The sequence below is a fragment of the Suncus etruscus genome, chromosome 6, assembly GCF_024139225.1.
Source record: "Suncus etruscus isolate mSunEtr1 chromosome 6, mSunEtr1.pri.cur, whole genome shotgun sequence".
NCBI lineage: Eukaryota > Metazoa > Chordata > Mammalia > Eulipotyphla > Soricidae > Suncus > Suncus etruscus.
This window is the reverse complement of record NC_064853.1, coordinates 94,453,743-94,474,407: the sequence shown is the minus strand read 5'-3', so window position 1 is coordinate 94,474,407 and position 20,665 is coordinate 94,453,743. Positions and strand designations below refer to the sequence as shown.

General features: G+C 49.2%; 1 protein-coding gene and 1 long non-coding RNA gene across 2 annotated transcripts; both read right to left on the bottom strand.

The window, feature by feature from the left end:
* Window positions 1-155: 155 nt before the first annotated feature.
* Window positions 156-14,047, bottom strand: PSMD2 (proteasome 26S subunit ubiquitin receptor, non-ATPase 2). The gene is made up of 21 exons (XM_049775825.1): window positions 13,851-14,047; window positions 13,396-13,452; window positions 12,837-13,001; window positions 10,164-10,285; window positions 9,117-9,341; window positions 8,307-8,465; window positions 8,029-8,173; window positions 6,687-6,747; window positions 6,369-6,515; window positions 5,754-5,860; window positions 5,508-5,635; window positions 5,276-5,363; window positions 3,895-4,057; window positions 3,497-3,598; window positions 3,160-3,305; window positions 2,886-2,969; window positions 2,323-2,491; window positions 1,436-1,530; window positions 1,126-1,252; window positions 634-752; window positions 156-493 (listed from the first exon to the last, which is right to left on the bottom strand). Exons 1-21 carry the CDS (start codon window positions 13,983-13,985, stop codon window positions 311-313), a joined length of 2,727 nt encoding a protein of 908 aa, XP_049631782.1. The 5' UTR covers window positions 13,986-14,047; the 3' UTR covers window positions 156-310.
* Window positions 14,048-19,985: 5,938 nt separating this feature from the next.
* On the bottom strand, window positions 19,986-20,665 carry LOC126012115 (uncharacterized). Its single transcript, XR_007496786.1, has 2 exons — window positions 20,395-20,665; window positions 19,986-20,194 (listed from the first exon to the last, which is right to left on the bottom strand). It is a non-coding gene; the product is annotated as an uncharacterized LOC126012115 (long non-coding RNA).

The window sequence follows — 20,665 nt, the reverse complement described above, 5'->3', positions numbered from 1 at the left end:
GTCTCAAGGGCTCAAGTCCCTAGAGACTGAAACAGCAGGGGCATTTCAGGACATTTCAGCTGGCTGAGGCTCAGAATGATCGCAATGATCTCACTTCTCCCCCCCCCCCATGTCTAGTTTTCACAAAGGATACCCTAAAAACAGACAGCAGAACCTCAGGGATAAAGGTTTTTATTCAACAGTCTTACTCACTCAGTAACAAAAGAATTAGAGATCACCATTTCCCCCAAAGGTCTGGAGCCGTGTCACACCGTCAGCTCAGTGCACGGCCCTTGACACAGCAGCGGCAGCTTAGAGCCCTGGTGGCCACTTAGAGGTCATAGTTGGGGTTCTTCCGAAGGATAACAAAGCCCTCCAGAATGGGGGTGACAGGAAGAAACTCCTCAGTAGCCAATTCTGCCCGTTCCCCATGAGCTAACAGTACTGGGGTCGTGTGTGTCTGGAACCCTGTGATGGTCTTGGGTTTGCCTGCCTGGCCCACCACGTCCACCGCCTGCAGGGTGAGGAAACAGCAATGAATGAAGGGACTCCAGGGAACTCCAGCAGGAGCGCAGCAACCACCCAGCGTGTGCAACAGTGCTGGAGAAGTCCAGGTTCTGGGGTTTAGCCCAAGCTCTCTCCTCTACTCCTCACCTGGCCCACACGGACAGACACTGGTAATGGCCGCAGCTCCTCATCGAAGGTCACCAGCATGCGGGGCTGCATGGCAGCCACCAGCCCATACAAGACATAGTGTGATTTGCCCAGGATGACTACAGGAAGAGTAGAGCATAGTCAGGGGTGGTGGTTACCACCAGACCTCAACCTTGGCCCCACTATAACCTTTTCATTGAAGCCATACTCCTCCCCATAGTCCAGATTCCGAAAGCAGAGATCCCGAAAAGCACTTTTCTCCAGTCAGTCATTTAGGAGTAGAAATGGCACTCAAACCATCAGAGAAACTCTTTGGGTCAGATTGAAAGTATGAAAGTGGCATGTATTCTGGGGCCCATGATAGGCCTAAAGGACTTCAGCCAGGGTGGTAGAGCTACCCTGGAAGTTTTGCTCCTCTATGACCAATGAGCCCTGGTGGCTATGGAGACAGGGAATGAGCACCCAGACAGAAGGTTCTTGAAGAAAACTTACTGTTGCGGACATCCAGGAAAGAGACAAGCACAGTGAGCAGCCCGGCCACAGCTACCTGACTCATGAGCTGCCGGTCACTGTGGTAGGGGCAGAGGGTGAGGGTGCCCTTCCCCAAATGTGTCAGGCCCTGGGAAGAAGAGAGCAAAGCAGAAGTGAGAACCACATCTAAGGAATCCCACCTCACCGACACACACATGCTCCATTTGGCTCATGTCCTCCTTCCTGGCTGACCTCGAGGTTCCCTTTATGTCACTTCTTCTCTTTCATCACCAAACTTTGGCACACTGAAAGAAGAAAAACATTTCTTTACCTGTGCCAAGCGCACCATGAAAAGGTTGTTGGGGTCCTTGGCATGATACTGAGCCAATTGGCGCAGCATCGCAGCAAGACGAGCATTGTTGGTACCTGAAAAAGAGTAGGCACTGTAGGGCTTTTTTTGTTTGTTTTGTTTTTGGGTCATCCCCGGTGACGCTCAGGGGTTCCTCCTGGATATGCACTCAGAAATCACTCCTGGCAGGTTCGGGGGGACCATATGGGATGCTGGGATTCGAACCACCATCCTTCTGCATGCAAGGCAAATGCCCTACCTCCAGGCTATCTCTCCGGCCCGGCATTATAGGGCTTTAAAAAGGGCCCCAAAAGGGGCCAGAGAGATAGCATGGAGGTAAGGCGTTTGCCTTTCATGCAGAAGGTCATTGGTTCAAATCCTGGCATTCCATATGGTCCCCCGTGCCTGCCAGGAGCGATTTCTGAGCATGAAGCCAGGAGTAACTCCTGAGCACTGCCAGGTGTGACCCAAAACCAAAAAAAAAAAAAAGGGGGGGGGGAGGGGGCCAAAAGGGACCAGAGAGATAGCAAAGCGGTAGGGCGTTTGCCTTAAAAGCAGCTGACCCAGGACAGACCTAGGTTCAATTCCTGTCATCCCAGGGTCCCCCGAGCTTGCCAGGAGCAATTTCCTTTCTTTTCTTTTTTTTTGGTTTTTGGGTCACACCCGGCAGCGCTCAGGAGTTACTCCTGGCTCTATGCTCAGAAATCGTACCAGGAGCAATTTCTAAGAGCGGGTGTGGCAAAAAAGAAAACACACACACACACACACAAAACAAAGGACACAAACACAAAAACAAAGGACACACACACACACAACAAAGGGCCCCCAAAACTCCTCCTATTTACAATCTCTTCTCAGCCTATACTCACCACTGCCCACCATGCCCATAGCAAAGATGGAGTTATAGGAAACTTCTGGGTCAGCATCATGGGAGAATTTGCTTAGGGTATCCAGGATGTTGAGTCGAGGATTTGAAACCGAGATCAGGGCCAATGCTAAAGGCACAGCTCGCCGGAGTGTAGGCTCCCCGTACCTGAGCTGGTGGGAAATGAAAGCAAGGTGAGGGCTATTACCAAAAGGACAGCCAGGGAACACTCACATGCTTTGCAAACAGCCCCACATAGCACAGCGTATGATCCCTGAGCGCTACTGGAAGTCACTCCTGAGCACAGAACTGGGAATAGTCTTAAGCATCTCCAGGTGCAGCCCAAACCACCTCCTCCCTCCCCTCCCCACTCCCCAAAAAAGATTATCACAGAAAGCAGTGAAAAGAGGCTCACTTCAAGGAACAGACTGCTGGGGGAAAGTTTTAATTCAATTTTATAGAACACATACAATGACCAATGCTCCCACAAACCCAGCAGGAAAAGGGTTTTCTGGAAACCCCTGGCTGCCCACCAGCAAATTCCAATACTCCCCACACCATACTCACTAGGTGGCCAAAGGTCCGCAGTGCCATCTCTGCACCAATTTCTTCCCCCATGGCAATTAAAGCGATGCCCAGCACAGCTACCCCCTGTAATGGAACAGGCAGCAGAAGCTAGTGAATGACCCTCCAGAGTCTGGTCCTAAGAAGATGCTACCCAGAGGGCAGCTCTCTGCACAGTACAACACAGCACAGGCACAGGCACAGCCCCAACCCAACCCCAACCCCAGCACTTTGCACACCTAGCTACCCTCAGAGCCCCACCGGGTGCCCACAGCACCTGATGCGCCCCCATGTCGGCAGGTGCTTCCTTCTTGTCCTTATCCTTCTTTTCCTTCTTGTCCTTGTCTTCCTCCTTCTCCTTGGAATCAAAGTGTTCACTGCAGATGTGAAGCAGCTGCTGCACTTTCAGGACATTCCCAGAGCCTGCCGCAGGTTGGTGGGGTGGGGGGGAGGACATGGAAGATGTCAAGTCAAAGTTACTTCTGCTTAAGGAGAAACTGACTTAAAAGCAGACCAGAACCAAGGGAGGAGAAACCAGCTGAAAACAAGATCAGCGAGAGAAACAAGCAGGTGCCAGGCCAGGGCAGCACAGATGGACCAACCAAGACACAGACCTGCATAGGCACACACATCCACCAGTGTGTTGGCGAAACTGCGAAATGGCTCTGACACAACTTCCAAGGCAGCCAGGATTGCCTCGATGGCCTCACCCTTGCCTAAACGACAGAGTCAAAGGATGAGTGAGGGGGCCGGGCGGTGGCGCTAAAGGTAAGGTGCCTGCCTTGCCTGCGCTAGCCTTGGATGGACCGCGGTTCGATCCCCCGGTGTCCCATATGGTCCCCCAAGCCAGGAGCAACTTCTGAGCACATAGTCAGGAGTAACCCCTGAGCGTTACTGGGTGTGGCCCAAAAACCAAAAAAAAAAAAAAAAAAAAAGGATGAGTGAGGGGACACAGGCTGCCATCCAGCTCAATCCACCGGCCCTATGACAATGAGAAAAATCGTGCCCTTACCTAAGTGGTTGAGGCCCAGTCCCAGAGGAAGCCATCGGGCATACGTGTCCTTGAGCTCAGACTCTGACTTCTCCATTATGGTCTGAAGGATGGTGGAAGTGACGTCTCCATTGCAAGACCCCACTGCTATCATTCCGCAGGCAAGGGCTGTCACTCCTGCCACCTGGATACGAGAGGAAGGTAACCAGATGTGCACACCTCTCCTGACAAGACGGTTAATTCCCACCATGTGCTATAAGGCAGCCACCTGGCCCAAGGTTAAGAGCCACAAGTATTCACCGAGTCCCTAGTGCATAGCAGCCAGTCTGCTGCTTTTCATACTGTTAACACCTCACACTGACAATCCCACCAGATCCACCTGCTGTCATCCTCTGAGAAGAAAAATGAAGCCTGAGGTGACTGCATGTGTGGTCAGGATCATACTGCTGGTAAGCAGTATGTAGGTCTGAACTGACACCTTTCTTACAAACACCTCAGCTTCATGGTCAGAAAGGCACAGAGGAAGCCCTGGGTTCAATCCTGGCACTGTGCTCCATCCTGGCACTGTGCTGAAGGTGGTTCTAGAGCACCACAAAGTGAACCCCCTCTCCCGAGCAAACAACTTCTCCCCGTTCTCAACTCCTCCCCGTTCTATCTGTGTACCACAGAAACAACTCTGCAAACAGTAAGAGTAATCAATAACTCATGTTGAGACTCACTTACTCAGAGGGTTGTCTGTCCTCCTCCCCTTCCTCTCAAGAGAACTTCCTCTTGGACCCCAAGGACTGAGACCAACTGAGTCTACAACTGAGTCCTCAACATTGGGCCTGAGGGGTTTCATGACTCCTGCCTGTCACCCACATACCCTTTTTGAGATTTTTTTTTTGTCTTTGGGTCACAACTAGAGGTGCTCAGAAACAACTCCCAGGGGCCGGGCGGTGGCGCTAAAGGTAAGGTGCCTGCCTTGCCTGCGCTAGCCTTGGGCGGACCGCGGTTCGATCCCCCGGTGTCCCATATGGTCCCCCAAGCCAGGAGCAACTTCTGAGCACATAGCCAGGAGTAACCCCTGAGCGTTACCGGGTGTGGCCCAAAAACCAAAAAAAAAAAAAAAAAAAAGAAACAACTCCCAACTCTGCACTCAGGCATTACTCCTGGTGGGCTCGGAGGACCCCAGGGGTTTTCAGGGATCAAACCTGAGCCCACCATGTGCTGTACTATCACTTTTGTCCCCCTTCTGCTCATGGAATCAAACTGGGCTTGGCTCTAAGCAAGGTAAGCATCCTGCCTGTTTAAGTCTCTTTGGGCCCTCCTCTCCTCTTTTCAGTTTCTTACAGAGAACAGTAGAACTCAGAACACCTTTCCACCTCTCTCACTTGACCAGACTGAACCATACTTTACTCACCTCCATACTGGACTTGGAATCACCCATCACAGGCAACAGCAATGTCAGAACATCATCACGATTGGAGCCAGCATATGCCAAGCCGAGCCTACAAGGGCAAAGACAGTTCTCAAAATGTAACCAAGGAGAGGGCAAGAAAGGAACAATAAGGGAACGATCTCTTCCCATCCACTAATAGTCGCTGAGAGCCAGACAGCTAAAACCCACAGCTGGCAGGCCGAGTGCTCCTCACCCAAAGATGGAGCCAAGTCTCATGGTGTTGCTGTTGTGGAGAACATAGTCTGAGAGGAGCGCCAAGGCAGGGTCACACTCATTCCGCACCCCAGAGTTCACGATGCCACAGGCCAACAGGGCTCCTGACTGCAAAACGCACACTCGACTTCACTCAGGCTGCCCAGGCCCCCTCAGCACCAGGGGTGCAAGCTGAGCCTCAGGGTGGGGGTGGGGATCTCCACCTGGGGACTAAGCCCAGACTAACCTTGATGTAGTCCTCGGAGGAATAGAGGTACTTGTCAATCTGGGTGAGGCCCCCATCCACATCCCATAGAAGAATCATGCCAAGGGATGCAGCTGCACTCAACATTCCTACACAGAAAAAAACCATCAGCCTTCCTGGAGCACCCTCTGAAAAGACAGCAAAAGTGCTCCTCCAAAGGAGTTGAGGAGTTGAGTTCAGGAAAGGGGGCATGCCTGGCAAATATAAGGCCTTAGGTCCCATCTATCCACCACCCATCCACCCCTCAAAAGGGCACATCTAAGATAAGTGTCCAGAGTTTCCCCGGTCAGGTCAAGTAAGAAGCCAGGACAGGATTTGGTGAGATAGCACAGCAGTAGGGCATTTGCCTTGCATGTGGCCGACCCAAAAGGGACCCAATTTGATTCCCGGCATCCCATATGGTCCCCCAGCCTGACAGGATGATTTCTGAGTGCAGAGCCAGTAGTAGTCCCTGAGCGCCAGTAGGTGTAGAAACAAAGCAATCAATTAATAAATCAATAAATAAAGTTTAAAAACAAAAAAGAAATTAAAAAAAAAAAAAAAGCCAGGACAGCATCGAGCAAGAGAACACAAAGCTGAGGCAGGGATGGAACATACCATGGTCCTTGTTCTTGTACAGCCACTTGTTGCCGTCATCTGTCAGTAGCTTGTCCTGGCCAAAGGCTGCATTCACAAAGCCATTCACGAAGGAAGAGGCCAGGTTCATGCGGGCAGAATCCACCTGTGAGCCACTGCCCCCAAACCCTGCAGAGTAGGGAGAGTGGAGCAGAGGAAGATAGGTAGAGAGCAGAGCAAGGCAGTTGATTCCAAGTTCTGTCTAAGGATACTCTATCGGTGCCCCTTAGAGTAACCATGAGCCCATTCCAGGGGCATGATTAGTCCTGTGCTTGCCACACTGTGCAGTGGGCTACTCACTGTTGTTCTCTAGGTGGGTTTTGTAGATGTCATCGGGCACCTTAGGCTCCATGATGTCCAGCTGCAGAGAAGCAAGATGGTCACAAGTGCTCCCTTGACCTCCAGAGTTGTCCCTCTGATAGCCCACTGAATGGCAGCTTCTTTGTATCGTTTTAGGGCCACACCTGGTGGTGCTCAGAACTTACTCCCAGTTTTGCGCACAGGGTTTACTCCTAGAGCACCCAGGGGACCATATGTGATGCCAGGGAACAATACAATGGCTGCATGCAAGGCAAATGCCCTACCTACTTCAGCCCCCTGAATAGCAACTCTTTTTATAAACTTTCTGGGACCAATACTTGGGTGGTAGAGGGTGGCTAGTCCTGGCTTGGTGCTCAGGGGTTGTTCCCTGGTACTGTTCAGGGATCATATATACTTGAAATTAAACCTGGGTCTCTAGTATTTTTTTTTTTTTTTTTGGTTTTTGGACCACACCCGTTTGATGCTCAGGGGTTACTCCTGGCTATGTGCTCAGAAATCGCCCCTGGCTTGGGGGGACCATATGGGACGCCGGGGGATCGAACCACGGTCCGTTCCTTGGTAGCGCTTACAAGGCAGACACCTTATCTCCAGCGCCACCTTCCCGGCCCCGGTCTCTAGTATTAAACACCTCAAAAAAAAGCTAGCTCAGGGGCCAGAGAGAGATAGCACAGCAGTAGAGGTTTGCCTTGCATGCTGCTGATCTGGGTTGGACCCAGGTTCAACTCCTGGCATCCCATTTGGTCCACCAAGCTACCGGAAGTGATTTCTGAGCACAGTCAGGAGTAACCCAAGCGCTACCACCAGGTCCAGCCCCCTTGGCCCTGAATACAATTCCTTTTTTCCCTTTTTTTTTGGGGGGGTCACACCCGGTGGCACTCGGGGGTTACTCCTGGCTCTACACTTAGAAATCGTTCTTGGGAGGTACAGAAGATCAGATGGAATGTCGGGATTCAAACTACCATCTGTCCTGGATCATCTGCATGCAAGGCAAACATCTACTGCTATGCTATTGCTCCGGCCCCTGAATGGCAATTCTAATAGTGTCTAAAACTTTGTTTTGGGACCACTACCTGGCTATGTTCAGGGCTTTCTCCTGGCTCTATGCTCAGAGATCACTTCCTGGCCACCGTATGTGGTGATAGGAATCGAACCCAGGCCAGCTGTGTACAGTCAAGAAGCCTACCTCCTGTTAATACTCCTCTGGCCCTAAACTTTTATTAAAACCAGGGGAGTCCAGTCAGAGGTGTTGTGAAAGTCTAGAAAGTAAAATGCTAGGTACAATTACAACCCAAAGTCTTGACAGCAATGGAGAAAGTCTCACCTCCCGAGCTAAGGCCAAGAAATTACTGTTGAGCTGCACATTGGACATGATCTCTGTCAAATCCTCATACTCTTCCACATCTTCACTCAGCTCAAGAAACACGCCATGGCGGCCAAGCATGAACGCCATCTGCTTCTGTACTACCCTGCGGGAGGAAAGTCATCCCTTCTGCTCAGGACCCAGTCACCAACCGCATAGAATGTCCCAGCTCGAACCAGACCCTTTAAGTCCCACCATGCAAATGGCCCATTCCAGGAGTGTCTCTCCTCCCCACATACACATCCTTGCAGGAGGTGAAGATGTCTTCAACCAGCTCCATGTCGTTGAGCATCAGAGCCAACCTCAGAGCCTCAGGGAAGCGACTGAACTTTCGGAACACACCCAGGGCACATCGAAGTAAGGCAGAGTTCTCTGGCTCTGGCACGTAATTGACACAACTACAAAGACAAAAGAAATTGGGGCCGGAGAGATAGCATGGAGGTAAGGCGTTTGCCTCTCATGCAGGAGGTCATCGGTTCGAATCCCGGCGTCCCATATATGGTCCTCCCGTGCCTGCCAGGAGCAATTTCTGAGCCTGGAGCCAGGAATAACCCCTGAGCACTGCCGGGTGTGACCTAAAAACCACAAAAAAAAAAAAAAAAAAAAAAAAAGAAATTGATCAGAGGGCCCAAGGAGATAGCACAGCAGGTAATAAAGGGACGTGTCTTGCATGTGACCAACCCTGTTCAATGCCTGCACCGCAAATGGTCCTCCAATCACCAACAGGACTGATCCCTGTAGGAGTAAAGCCTGAGCACTGCCAGGTGTGACCCCCAACAACCACCCTAACAAAACACCCCCACAAAAATGTTAAAAAAATCCCAGTCACACCATTTATCCAAAATAAGCATTCAATGTTATATACAGCAAGCACTTATGTTAACCTACTAAGGAGACAGGTTTGTCCTCAGATGCCATGTCACAGATATCAGCAAAAAAAAGACCTTGTGATCCCTGAAGTAGATTATCTGGGAGACAGAGGCAGCCCCACTGAGAGAGACGCATCAGGGAAGGGAGGCTTGGGGCCACTCCTGGCCACACTCACCCACCTGGTGAGATAGAGGCAGACCTTCGCATATGCGTTCTCATCGATGTCCTTCTCCAGCATGTCCACTTGCTCAATTTCCATAAGCAAGTCACAGGCCTCATGCTCTGCATTGTGGGCCATGTTATAGGGAACAATTTCCTTCACGAGGGTCAGCAATGGCTCCCGCTGCGTCTTCTCTGCATCATCCAGCTCTTGCCATTCCTTAGCCACTTCACCTGCCAAATGCCTACAGAAAGGCCCAGATCAGGGGTGGTGAACATGCGGCCCTTTACCTCTTATCATTATTTTGTATACTGTGGCTCTTTGCCAAGTTTGGATTTTGTTATGATGCTTCTGAGGAGGGACCTCTGAGGAGAGATCTCCGAGCGCAAGTCCCTCCAGCCCCCAGACTGCATCATCCCATCTCCCATCCCTCGGAAACAACTGCATGGGCCAGTGAGCGGGGGGGACCCATGTGTCACATGTTGAGTCACATCTTGCTGTTAGTTCTTAGTGTGGAGGACGCAGCACACCCTCACCATCATTGCAGGATTTTTACCCTCACTCAAAATGGCAAAATACGGGCCCGGAGAGATAGCACAGTGGTGTTTGCCTTGCAAGCAGCCGATCCAGGACCTAATGTGGTTGGTTCAAATCCCGGTGTCCCATATGGTCCCCCGTGCCTGCCAGGAGCTGTATCTGAGCAGACAGCCAGGAGTAACCCCTGAGCAACCCCGGGTGTGGCCCAAAAAAAACAAAAAAAAAAAAACAAAAAAACAAAAAAGGCAAAATGCAATATGTGTTTAATAGATTGTTGTTAAAATTAGATGCTTTTGTGAGTGTTTGTCTGTTTTGGCAGGTCACTGCGTGGTGTGGCTCTCTGACTCTCACAGTTTAAAATTTTGGCTCTTTGTGTCGAACTTGTTCGCCACCCCAGGTCCAGATCATTAAAGAAATGCAGCTTTAGGGGAAAGCATAGCTCTGTGCACTCGTACTCTCAGACGGGATTCAGAATCCTTCCCATTTCCCCATCCCTTTCAGATCCTCAGGAAGAAAAGAAAAATCTTACCTGACATACTCATGACCCCATGACGCCAATTCCTCCTGGGAGCCCAAGAGCCGATACTTGAGACACTCACGCTCCCCACTCATGGTCATGGCCAGAACGGAAATGATGTCAGCTGCGAAACGCTGTGAAGAACCAGTTGATTGAAATGAAGTTCAAGGAAAAGGGAGTGAGACACTGTGAAATCACTCCTCTTCCCTTCACCAAGATTGAATGTCAACAGCACACCAATATCTACACTAAAACTGTGCGAGCTATTTCAGTTACAACTCCTGACAACCTTAAGTATATGCCATCTCTGTCTCTAAACCAAGACAGTAGAAGGTTGATAACTAGGAAGAGGAGAAAATCAGTGCAACTGTGAATTTCATTCTAATTGCAATAACTAGTTAAAGGTTTTAAAGAGAAAAGACTTGCAACCTAGAAAGACGTCAATGGCTGATAAGTGAAAGACAAGTGATATAAAAAGGACAAAACTGAAAAGGAAAGGGGCTAGAGAGATAGAACAGTGGGGGGCTTGTCTTGCATGCTGTTGACCTGGGTTCAATGCCTGGTATCCCTTATGGTCCTGAGCACTGCCAGGAATAATACCTTAGCAAAGAACCGGAAATGAGTCCTAAGCACTACTGACTTGTGTCCCTGACCCCCAAATTTCTGAAAAGACAGGGTAGGAGGCTGGTAAGAAAGGGGCTGAACTGGGACACATTTTAGAGGTAAATCAAACAAATGGTGATCTGGTGATAGCTCAGTAGGAGCTTGCAGGCATTCTCAGAACAGCCATATGTTCAGTGTGATCCCATGGATGGGATAACCACATGCTTTGCATGTGGAAGGCCCAGCTTTATTCCTGACACCACATGGTCCCCCGAACACTATCAAGAATAACCTTTTTCGGGGCCGGGCGGTGGCGCTGGAGGTAAGGTGCCTGCCTTACCTGCGCTAGCCTAGGAGACGGACCGCGGTTCGATCCCCCGGCGTCCCATATGGTCCCCCAAGCCAGGAGCGACTTCTGAGCACATAGCCAGGAGTAACCCCTGAGCGTTACCGGGTGTGGCCCAAAAACCAAAAAAAAAAAAAAAAAAAAAAAAAAAAAAAAAAAAAAAAAAAAAAAAAGAATAACCTTTTTCTTTTTTTGGTTTTTGGGCCACACCCGGCGTTGCTCAGGGGTTACTCCTGGCTGTCTGCTCAGAAATAACTCCTGGCAGGCACGGGGGGGGGGGGCCATATGGGACACCGGGATTCGAACCAACCACCTTTGGTCCTGGATCGGCTGCTTGCAAGGCAAACACCGCTGTGCTATCTCTCCGGGCCCAAGAATAACCTTTGAGCACAGAATAGGGAGCAATTGTTAGATGTTCCCCATGTTTCAATAAAGAAAACTCCCCCTTGAAGAGATAGCACAGTTGTAGGGCATTTGCCTTGCATGCAGACAACCCAAGTTCAATTCCTGTCATCCCATATGGTTCCCCGAGCCTGTCAGGAGCGACTTCTGAGCACAGAGCCAGGAATAACCCCCGGGTGTGACTCAAAAACCAAAAGTAAAAAAAGAAAGAAAACTCCCTTCAAATAAATGAAGCTGCCACTTTGGGGGGGGGGGGTTACAACCAGCAGCGCTCAGGGGTTACTCCTGGCTCTGCACTCAGAAGTCACTCCTGGCAGGCTTGGGAAACCATATGGGATGCCAGGATTTGAACCACCATCCATCCTGTGTTGGCTGTGTGTAAGGCAAATACCTTACTGCTTTGCTACCGCTCCGGCCCTGAAGCTGCTATTTGCAGGGAGTATTACAAGCAACCAAACAGTGACCTTTCCTCTACCCTGCCCTCACCTGCCTGATACAACAACAAAAAAGAGGAAGAATGGAGCCAGAGAGAAAGAAGAAAGGGTGGAGCCACAGAATGCAGAAAACCTGTTTGCATGCAGCCCACCCAGGTTTAATCCCCCTGCACCTCATATGGTCTCTGGAGTCTTCCAGAAGTGATCCCTGAGTGCAGAATCAACAATAAGCCCCGAGCAACTCCAGGCATGCCCAAAAGTCAAAAAATAAAAACAGGGGGCTGGAGAAATAGCATGGAGGTAAGGCATTTGCCTTGCATGCAGAAGGACGGTGGTTCAAATCCCAGCATCCCATATGGTCCCCCGAGCCTACCAGGAGCAATTTCTGAGCGTAGAGCCAGGAGTAACCCCTGAGCGATGCCGGGTATGACCCAAAAATCAAAATAAATAAATAAATACATACATACATACATAAATAAATAAATACATAAATACATAAATAAATAAATAAATAAAAACAGGTCCTTGTTTCTTAGCCTCTTGACTAAGATTAAGTGTAAAAATAGGTCCAATACAGACGACAGTGCCTTCTGAGAAGGCAATTCTACTGCTTAAGTATTTTGACAGTGATGAACTATTTGAGAAGCTCAGATCGTGGGCCTGGAGTGATAGTAAAGTGGGTAGGGTGTTGCACAAAACAGTCTGTTTGATTCCCGATATCCCATATGGTTCCTTGAGCCAGCCAGGAGTAATTCCTAAATGCAGAGCCAAGAGTAACCCGAGCATCACCAGGCGTAGCCCCAAAACAAAAACAAGCTCAGTCCACAGCTCTCTCAACCCTCCTCTATGAACATCATGCATACCCACACTAATTTCTTCTCTAGCTTCTAAAAGTTTTACCTTATTCTCCCCCGGAGCCATGTTGTCATAGATTTCCTTGAGTTTGCCATAGTGTGGACGCAGAAACTTAAGCGGCTTGGGGACTGAGGTCATGGACGTTGTAGAAGATCGAATCTGTCTTCGCAGTTCCTCCAGTGCTGGTCTGTACAGGGATGTGTCCTTCTCCTGATCCAAAAATGTTAGAGTTTAAACAATCACAGTCACAGTCAGAGCACACACACCCCTCTTTTTGGTCCAAAGTTAACCCAAGAAAAATAAATTCGTAATTTTGTTCTCATTCATTCGATTCCCTAACTCACTGAAAGCTGCCTGTTGTGAAGACACATGACTGCAGTTTAGATTAAGACTTCAAGAGGGTCTTGGCCCCCTACCAAAAATTTCAAATATCCCTTCTAACTCTCCAGCCTCTCAACATCACCCTACCACAGTGACACTAAAACTAGGTTCATCTTTCCGTAGACACCTTGCAGGGTTGTCACCCCCTAACTGGGACTAAGGCACATTGGGAAGAAAGAGGACATTAGGCGGCCACCCCTTCCTTGCATCAAGGGCTACTCACCCCCAGGCGTTCCACGAGCATCTCCAGTTCATCCTGCAGTTGTTTGTCCTCCTCAGACTGGAGGGTTGGAGGAGAAGAAGCGCATCAAGAGAAACATCCTCCTCCCCTTCGCCCTGGGACAGGTGAAACGTGAGCCCCCTAGTAAGGGGGCCCAATGGGCCAGGAAAGGGGGCCGGGAGGGGAAGCTGAGTTTGGAAAGCAGACTCTGCTGGAATCCCGGGAGGGAAACAAGGGGTGACAACCAATCAGGTCCACCTCGTGGGGAACTGATGTGGGCGAAGCTCCCGGGCAGAGAGGTGGGGGGCCGGCCAGCACCCCCCGAGGGTCGCCCTGCCAGCCAAGTCACTCCATTCCCGGGCGAGGCCGGACGATTGGGAGTCGGGTTCGGGGCCTGCAGATGCAACCGTGACTCAGCCCCCACCGTCTCCTCCGCGCCTGCGGGGAGAGAGCCTCACCAGCTCTTGCTCTTTATCCTTGTCGCCAGCATCGCGTCGCTCCTTGCCGCTCGGCTTGTCGTCCGCGCCGCCAGGGGCCGTCGCTGGGGGTTGCTGGGGCTGCACGGGCGCCTTGTCGCGACCTCCTTCCTCCATCTCGGCCGCCACTGCCGGGAGGATGCGCACGCATCCCGTTTCCCAGAGGGCCCCGCGCGCGCATGCGCGTGCGTCGTCGGGGCGGTGCTTCGATTTCTGCAGAACCGGCCCACAGCCAAAGACGTCTCCGCGTGGCACCCACTTCCGAGTCGTCGGAGTCCCGCCCCCGCCGGCGGAAGTCGCACGAATACTACAATTCCCAGAGGTCCCCGCGCCGTAGGCACCGCTCTTCCGGGACCGGGCCACTCATCCTAGGCTGAAGGAAACTGATCTTTTTACTGCGGTGCTTCTCAAATAGTGGGGGGCGCGAGGCTCCGTAAAGGGGGGCGCGTTTGACCTCGGCAAACACTGTCATAATAAGCTAAGCCCCGTGTTTATGTATCTGCATGTCTCTGGAGCTGAGAGTTGCTGTGTCCTACTTCAAATCCCGCTTCGAAAGCTATGCATTGCAAAATGTGCTCATTGTAACCATTCATCCAGACATCACCTCTCATTAAAAAATCAGCTCAAATATTTTTATATATTTTTATTCTGCAGGTTAAAGTTTTTTTTAATAAAGATAATATTTACAGTCGCGCGGGGAGCGCGAGAAATGTTTTCTTCTTCCTAGGGGGGCATGACAGAAAATAATTGAGAAGCACTGTTTTACTGTGAGGGTGTGGTTGTCGGCTCCTGGAATCGAGATGAATATACAAAATCCTGTGCTGGGAGTTGGAGAGATAACAAACACAGCGGCTAGGGCATTCGTTAGTCTTGCAGGTGGCTGATCTAGATTTCAATTTTCGACAATCCCATTTGGCTCCCCAGCACTGTCAGGAATGATCCCTGAGCATCTTCAAATGTGATCCCTTCCATCCCCCACCCCTCCCCCCCAATCCTGGGCTGCAAAATTAAATTGTGGCACTAAGAATGGAACAAGACAGGGCCGGAGAGATAGCAAGGAGGTAAGGCGTTTGCCTTTCATGCAGAAGGTCATCGGTTCGAATCCCAGCGTCTCATATGGTTCCCTGTGCCTGCCAGGAGCAATTTCTGAGCATGAAGCCAAGAGTAACCCCTGAGCACTGCCGGGTGTGACCCAAAAACCACACACACACACAAAAAAGAATGGAACAAGACAAAAAAAACTTTGCTGTCAGTTTGTCTTTAACTTTTACGGGCTTCTAGGAGGTGTGACCTGCACTCTATATCTTGGCTGATTTTATATTGTTTTATTTACAGGAAAGGACACATTTATTTAAATGGAGCTTAGTGGGGGTAACAAAGGTATTATCAGAATGCATCCAGAGGAAAAAAAAAAGAAGGGGTCAACTGAGACTCAGTCAGCAGCACTCCCCCACTTTTACTAACTGATCTGCATTTTGCAGTAACCACAAGTGGAATGTAGGGAAATCCAGAGAGGTAACAAAGTGTTCATGTGTATCGGAGGGTCTTCATGCATCTGTTGTGTTCTTGTAATCCCATATAGGTAAGATCTTGTCATCAACACAATTCAAACTCCCTCCCCACCCAGAATGGAAAAGAACTCCATGGACTCAGTTATCATGACCACAAGGTCATAAGGCACACACAAATCATGGCTGATTTCAAACGGTACATATTCTTCTACAACTTTTTGAAGCTTTCAGTTTTTGTTTTTGTTGGTTTTATTATTTTTTTTTTTTGATTTTTGGGTCACATCGGCAGTGCTCAGGGGTTTTTCCTGGCTCCGTGCTCAGAAATTGCTCCTGGCAGGCACGGGGGACCATATGGGACAACGGGATTCGAACCGATGACCTTCTGCATGAAAGGTAAACGCCTTACCTCCATGCTATCTCTCCGGCCCCGGTTTTATTATTTTTTGTGGATTTGTTTTTGGGCCACACTCAGTGATGCTCAGGGGTTACTGTTGACTCTGCAGTCAGGGGGACCATAACAGATGCCAAGGATTGAACCCGAGTTGCCCTCATGCAGGGCAAATACCCTACCCACTGTGCTATCCCTCTGCCCCCCTGAAGCTTTCAATCTTACAAGCTCTTGTGGCAAATGAGCACATCACAGTTGCTTCAGTAGAGCCATGTGTGTGGAGAAAATAGGAAATGAGAACCGGAGAGATAGCACAGTGGTAGGGCGTTTGCCTTGCACTCAGCCAATCCGGGACGGATGATGGTTCGAATCCCAGCATCCCATATGGTCCCCTTGAGCCTGCCAGGAGCGACTTCTGAGGGCAGAGCCAGGAGTAACCTCTAAACGCTGTCGGGTGTGACCAAAAACAGAGAGAGAGAGAGAGAGAGAGAGAGAGAGAGAGAGAGAGAGAGAGAGAGAGAGAGAGAGAGAGAGAGAGGGAGGGGAGGGAGGGAGGAGGGAGGGAGGGAGGGAGGGAGAGAGGGAGGGAGGGAGGGAGGGAGAGAGGGAGGGACAGAGAGGGAGGGAGAGGGAGGGAGAGAGAGGGAGGGAGGGAGAGAGAGGGAGGGAGGGAGGGAGAGAGAGAGAGAGAGAGAACAGGAAATGAACCTTCTTTGCTCAGAACAGGAAATGAACCTTCTTCGCTCAATCTGATGAGAACACACAGATGAGTTGGCTTGATTTGGTATCTTATTTCTTGGTGGGTTCTAAGGTGTTAATAGAATGCATTAAAAAAGACCCACTAGCAAAGCTTAGCACCAAAAGAATGTTGGTTGAATATTTGTATGTAGATATTGTGATGTTCTGGAGCCTTTTTGTCTGGGTTTTTGGATCACAAGTGGTGGTGCTCAAGGGGAGCTCCAGGTTCAGTGCTTGGGGACAAATCTAAGCCTCCTGCATGTAAAGCACTATGCACAGTCTGTTAAGCCATCTCTCCAGTCCCTAAAACTAATTTTTAAAACTATTGTTGGGGGGCTGGTGAGATAGCATGTAGGTAGGGCATTTGCCTTGCATGCAGAAGGATGATGGTTTGAATCCCAGCATTCCATATGGTCCCCCGAGCCTGCCAGGAACGATTTCTGAACGTAGAGCCAGGAGTAACCCCTGAGCAGTGCTGGATGTGACCCCCCCAAAAAAAAACCCAAACAAGAATAAATAAATAAAAATTACTGTTGAGGGGCCGGGTAGGTGGCGCTGGAGGTAAGGTGTCTGCCTTGCAAGCGCTAGCCAAGGAAGGACCGCGGTTCGATCCCCCGGCGTCCCATATGGTCCCCCCAAGCCAGGGGCGATTTCTGAGCACATAGCCAGGAGTAACCCCTGAGCGTCAAACGGGTGTGGCCCAAAAACCAAAAAAAAAAAAAAAAAAATTACTGTTGAACTTTTTCACTCTGGAGAAGTCTGTTTTCTCTCTTGAACTTCTATCTCTATTTCTTTCCCTTTACATTTATCTAAATTTTTTCAATAAAAACAAGTTTGCTTCACAAAACGAACCAAAAAAAAAAAGTTCTTTTTCATACAGTGTTTGAATTCTGAGAATAACTTTCCATTTCCATAGTCAATTACTTCCCCTAGACCTGGTCTGCTGACTGTAATTGCAGGTTCTACAACTGCCCTGACTATGCTCTCTTCAGCTTTAAGATGTCCATATACTGTTATGTTCTCTTCAGTCATCTGTAGACAGATTTCTTCTAAGTCTCTTTTTTCTATGTGTCAGCTATGTCACATCTCAGGTTTTTTTTGTTTTGTTTTGTTTTGTTTTGTTTTGTGTCACAGTTGGTGGCTTAGGGATTATTCCTTGCATTGCACTCAGAAATCACTCCTGGCAGGCTCAGGGAACAATCTAGGATGCCAGGGACCAAACCCGGGTCAGCTTCATGCAAGGCAAACACTCTACCCACTGTGCAATAACTCTGACCCCGTTTTTCGCTTTTATACCAGTCATATCCCAACCAGACCTTTAAGAAGATGGAATACACAGACTATTTTATTTGGGTTTTTTTTTGGGGGGGGGGGGGCCATACCCAGTGTCACTCAGTGGTTATTCCTGGCTCTGCACTCAGAAATTGCTCCTGACAGGCTATGAGCACCATATGGAATACCAGGGATTGAGCCTGGGTAGGATTGCCCTACTGCTGTGCTTTCATTCCAACCCCAAATACAGACTATTAATTATAACTGACTCCAAGTGAAGGGTACATCTTTCCTACTATTTCAACATTTCTTTTTTGTTTGTTTGTTTTTGTTTTTGGTTCTGTACTCAGGGGTTACGCTTGGCTCTATGCTCAGAAATCGCTCCTGACAGGTTTGGGGGATCATATGGGATGCCAGGATTTGAACCACCGTCCTTCTGCATGCAAGGCAAATGCTCTACCTCCATGCTAACTCTCCAGCCCCTATTTCAACATTTCTTAGGTTTAAAATACTTTAAATTATAAAGGGACTAAGTGGGCCGGGAAGGTGGCGCTAGAGGTAAGGTGTCTGCCTTGCAAGCACTAGCGTTAGGACAGACCGCGGTTTGATCCCCCGGTGTCCCATATGGTCCCCCAAGCCAGGGGGGATTTCTGAGTGCATAGCCAGGAGTAATCCCTGAGTGTCAAACGGGTGTGGCCCAAAAACCAAAAAAATAAAAAAAATAAAGGGACTAAGTAGCTGGATGGTTGGGGTATATACTTTGTAAGTACAGAACCAGAGTTCCCCAATACCAGTGGGCCCCAAGAACTGTTAGATGTGGCCTTAGTGGTCCAACTGCCATTCTAAATAGCACCACAGCATCATTCTGAATATTGAAATCTGAATATTGAAGTTTGTCCATTACTGCCGAAATTGACCTCAAGGGACTTGAGTACCACAGTACATATATATTGTATATTAAAAAAAATTTCCGGAGAGATAACACAGCGGCGTTTGCCTTGCAAGCAGCCGATCCATGACCAAAAGTGGTTGGTTCGAATCCCGGTGTCCCATATGGTCCCCCATGCCTGCCAGGAGGTATTTCTGAGCAGACAGCCAGGAGTAACTTCTGAGCACTGCCAGGTGTGGCCCAAAAACCAAAAAAAAAAAATTTTTTTTCCCAGGGAGTCAGAGATAGTATAACATGTAGGGAACTTGCCTTGCACATTATTGCCCCAGGTTTGATCCCAACACTCTATATGGACCACCAGGAGTGATCCCTGAGCACAGAACCAAGAGTAAACCCTGAGCACCATAGGATGTAGCCCCCAAAACAAACAAACAAAAAAGAACACAAGATACTTCCAGGTGCTGAAGTGGGTACAGTGTTTATCTTAGATACAGCCAAATCTAAATCTGGGTTTGATTCCGAGCATCTCATATAGTCAACCAAACCCCACCAGGAGTAATTACTGAGTACAGAATCAGTATATATATATATTCATAATATATATATTCTGGGGCCAGAGCAGTGGCACAGCAGTAGGGCGTTTGCCTTGCATGTGGCTGATCAAGGATGGATGAACTACTGTTTGATCCCCTGATGTCCCATATGGTCCCCCAAGCCAGGAGCGATTTCTGAGCAAATAGCCAGGAGTAGCTCCTGAGTGACACCAGGTGTGGCCCAAAAAACAAATCATATATATATGATTCCTGAGTGCAGGATAAGTATGCACTCCTGAGCATCACAGGCTGTGCCTCCCCCCCAAGAAAGAGTGATAGACCTGTTGTTTATTTTTTTAATTTAAACTTTATTTATTTATTTATTGGTTGGTTTTTGGGCCACATCCAGTGGTGCTCAGAGGCTACTCCTGGTTCTGCACTCAGAAATCACCTCTGACAGGCTAGGAGACCATATGGGATGCCAGGAATCAAACCGGGTCTCTCCCGGGTCAGCCACATGCAAGGCAAACACCCCATCGCTGTGCTGTCTCTCCAGCCCCAACCTGCCATTTAAAACCAAAGTCCACCCTTTGCCAGCTGTGAACACACTTCCTAACCTCCCTCAGCCTGATTTCTACCTCTGAGAAATAGAGATAATAAAGTATCTCCCTTGTAAGTTGCTATGAGAATGAAATGACATTGTACATAAAGCACTTAGCTGGGTGCCTGGCAACTGATGAAGTGACACCTGTTTTTTTTCCCAACTTCCTCAACTCTGCAGAGCTGACAGTGTTTCACTGCATTATTGGTGCAGATCATATACCTATTTATTAATTTCAAAAGAGTGGAGTGCAACCATTCTATTAAACTTTTTTGTTGTTGTTGCTTTGGGGCCACACCTGGTGGCGCTTAGGAACTATGCCTGAGATCAAACCCAGGTCATCTGGGTGCAAGGCAAACACCCTGCCCTCAATGCTATTACTCTGACTCCAAAACTTTTTTTTTTGTTTTGTTTTTTTTTGGTTTTTTGGGCCCCACTCGGTGACATTCAGGGGTTACTCCTGGCTATGCGCTCAGAAGTCGCTCCTGGCTTGGGGGACCATATGGGACGTTGGGGGATCGAACCAAGGTCTGTCCTAGGCTAGCGCTGGCAAGGCAGACACCTTACCTCTAGCGCCACCATGCCGGCCCCAACTTTTTTTTTTAAAGTTGTGTTGGTGTTACTAAATAAATGGATGCAATAATTATGTTGTGAAATATGATAGACATTCATATCCCCTGTTTCCCAGCATCTAGCACTCGAAACCCAAAGTCTCTAGTCAGGTGCAAATTGTCTGGTAGATATTGTGTGTGTGTGTGTGTGTGTGTGTGTGTGTGTGTGTGTGTGTGTTTAATGTATTTGGCTTAGGGCTCTTCCCCCCCTACCCCCCATACTTCTGGCCCTAAGCACAACTACTCTGTGGCTA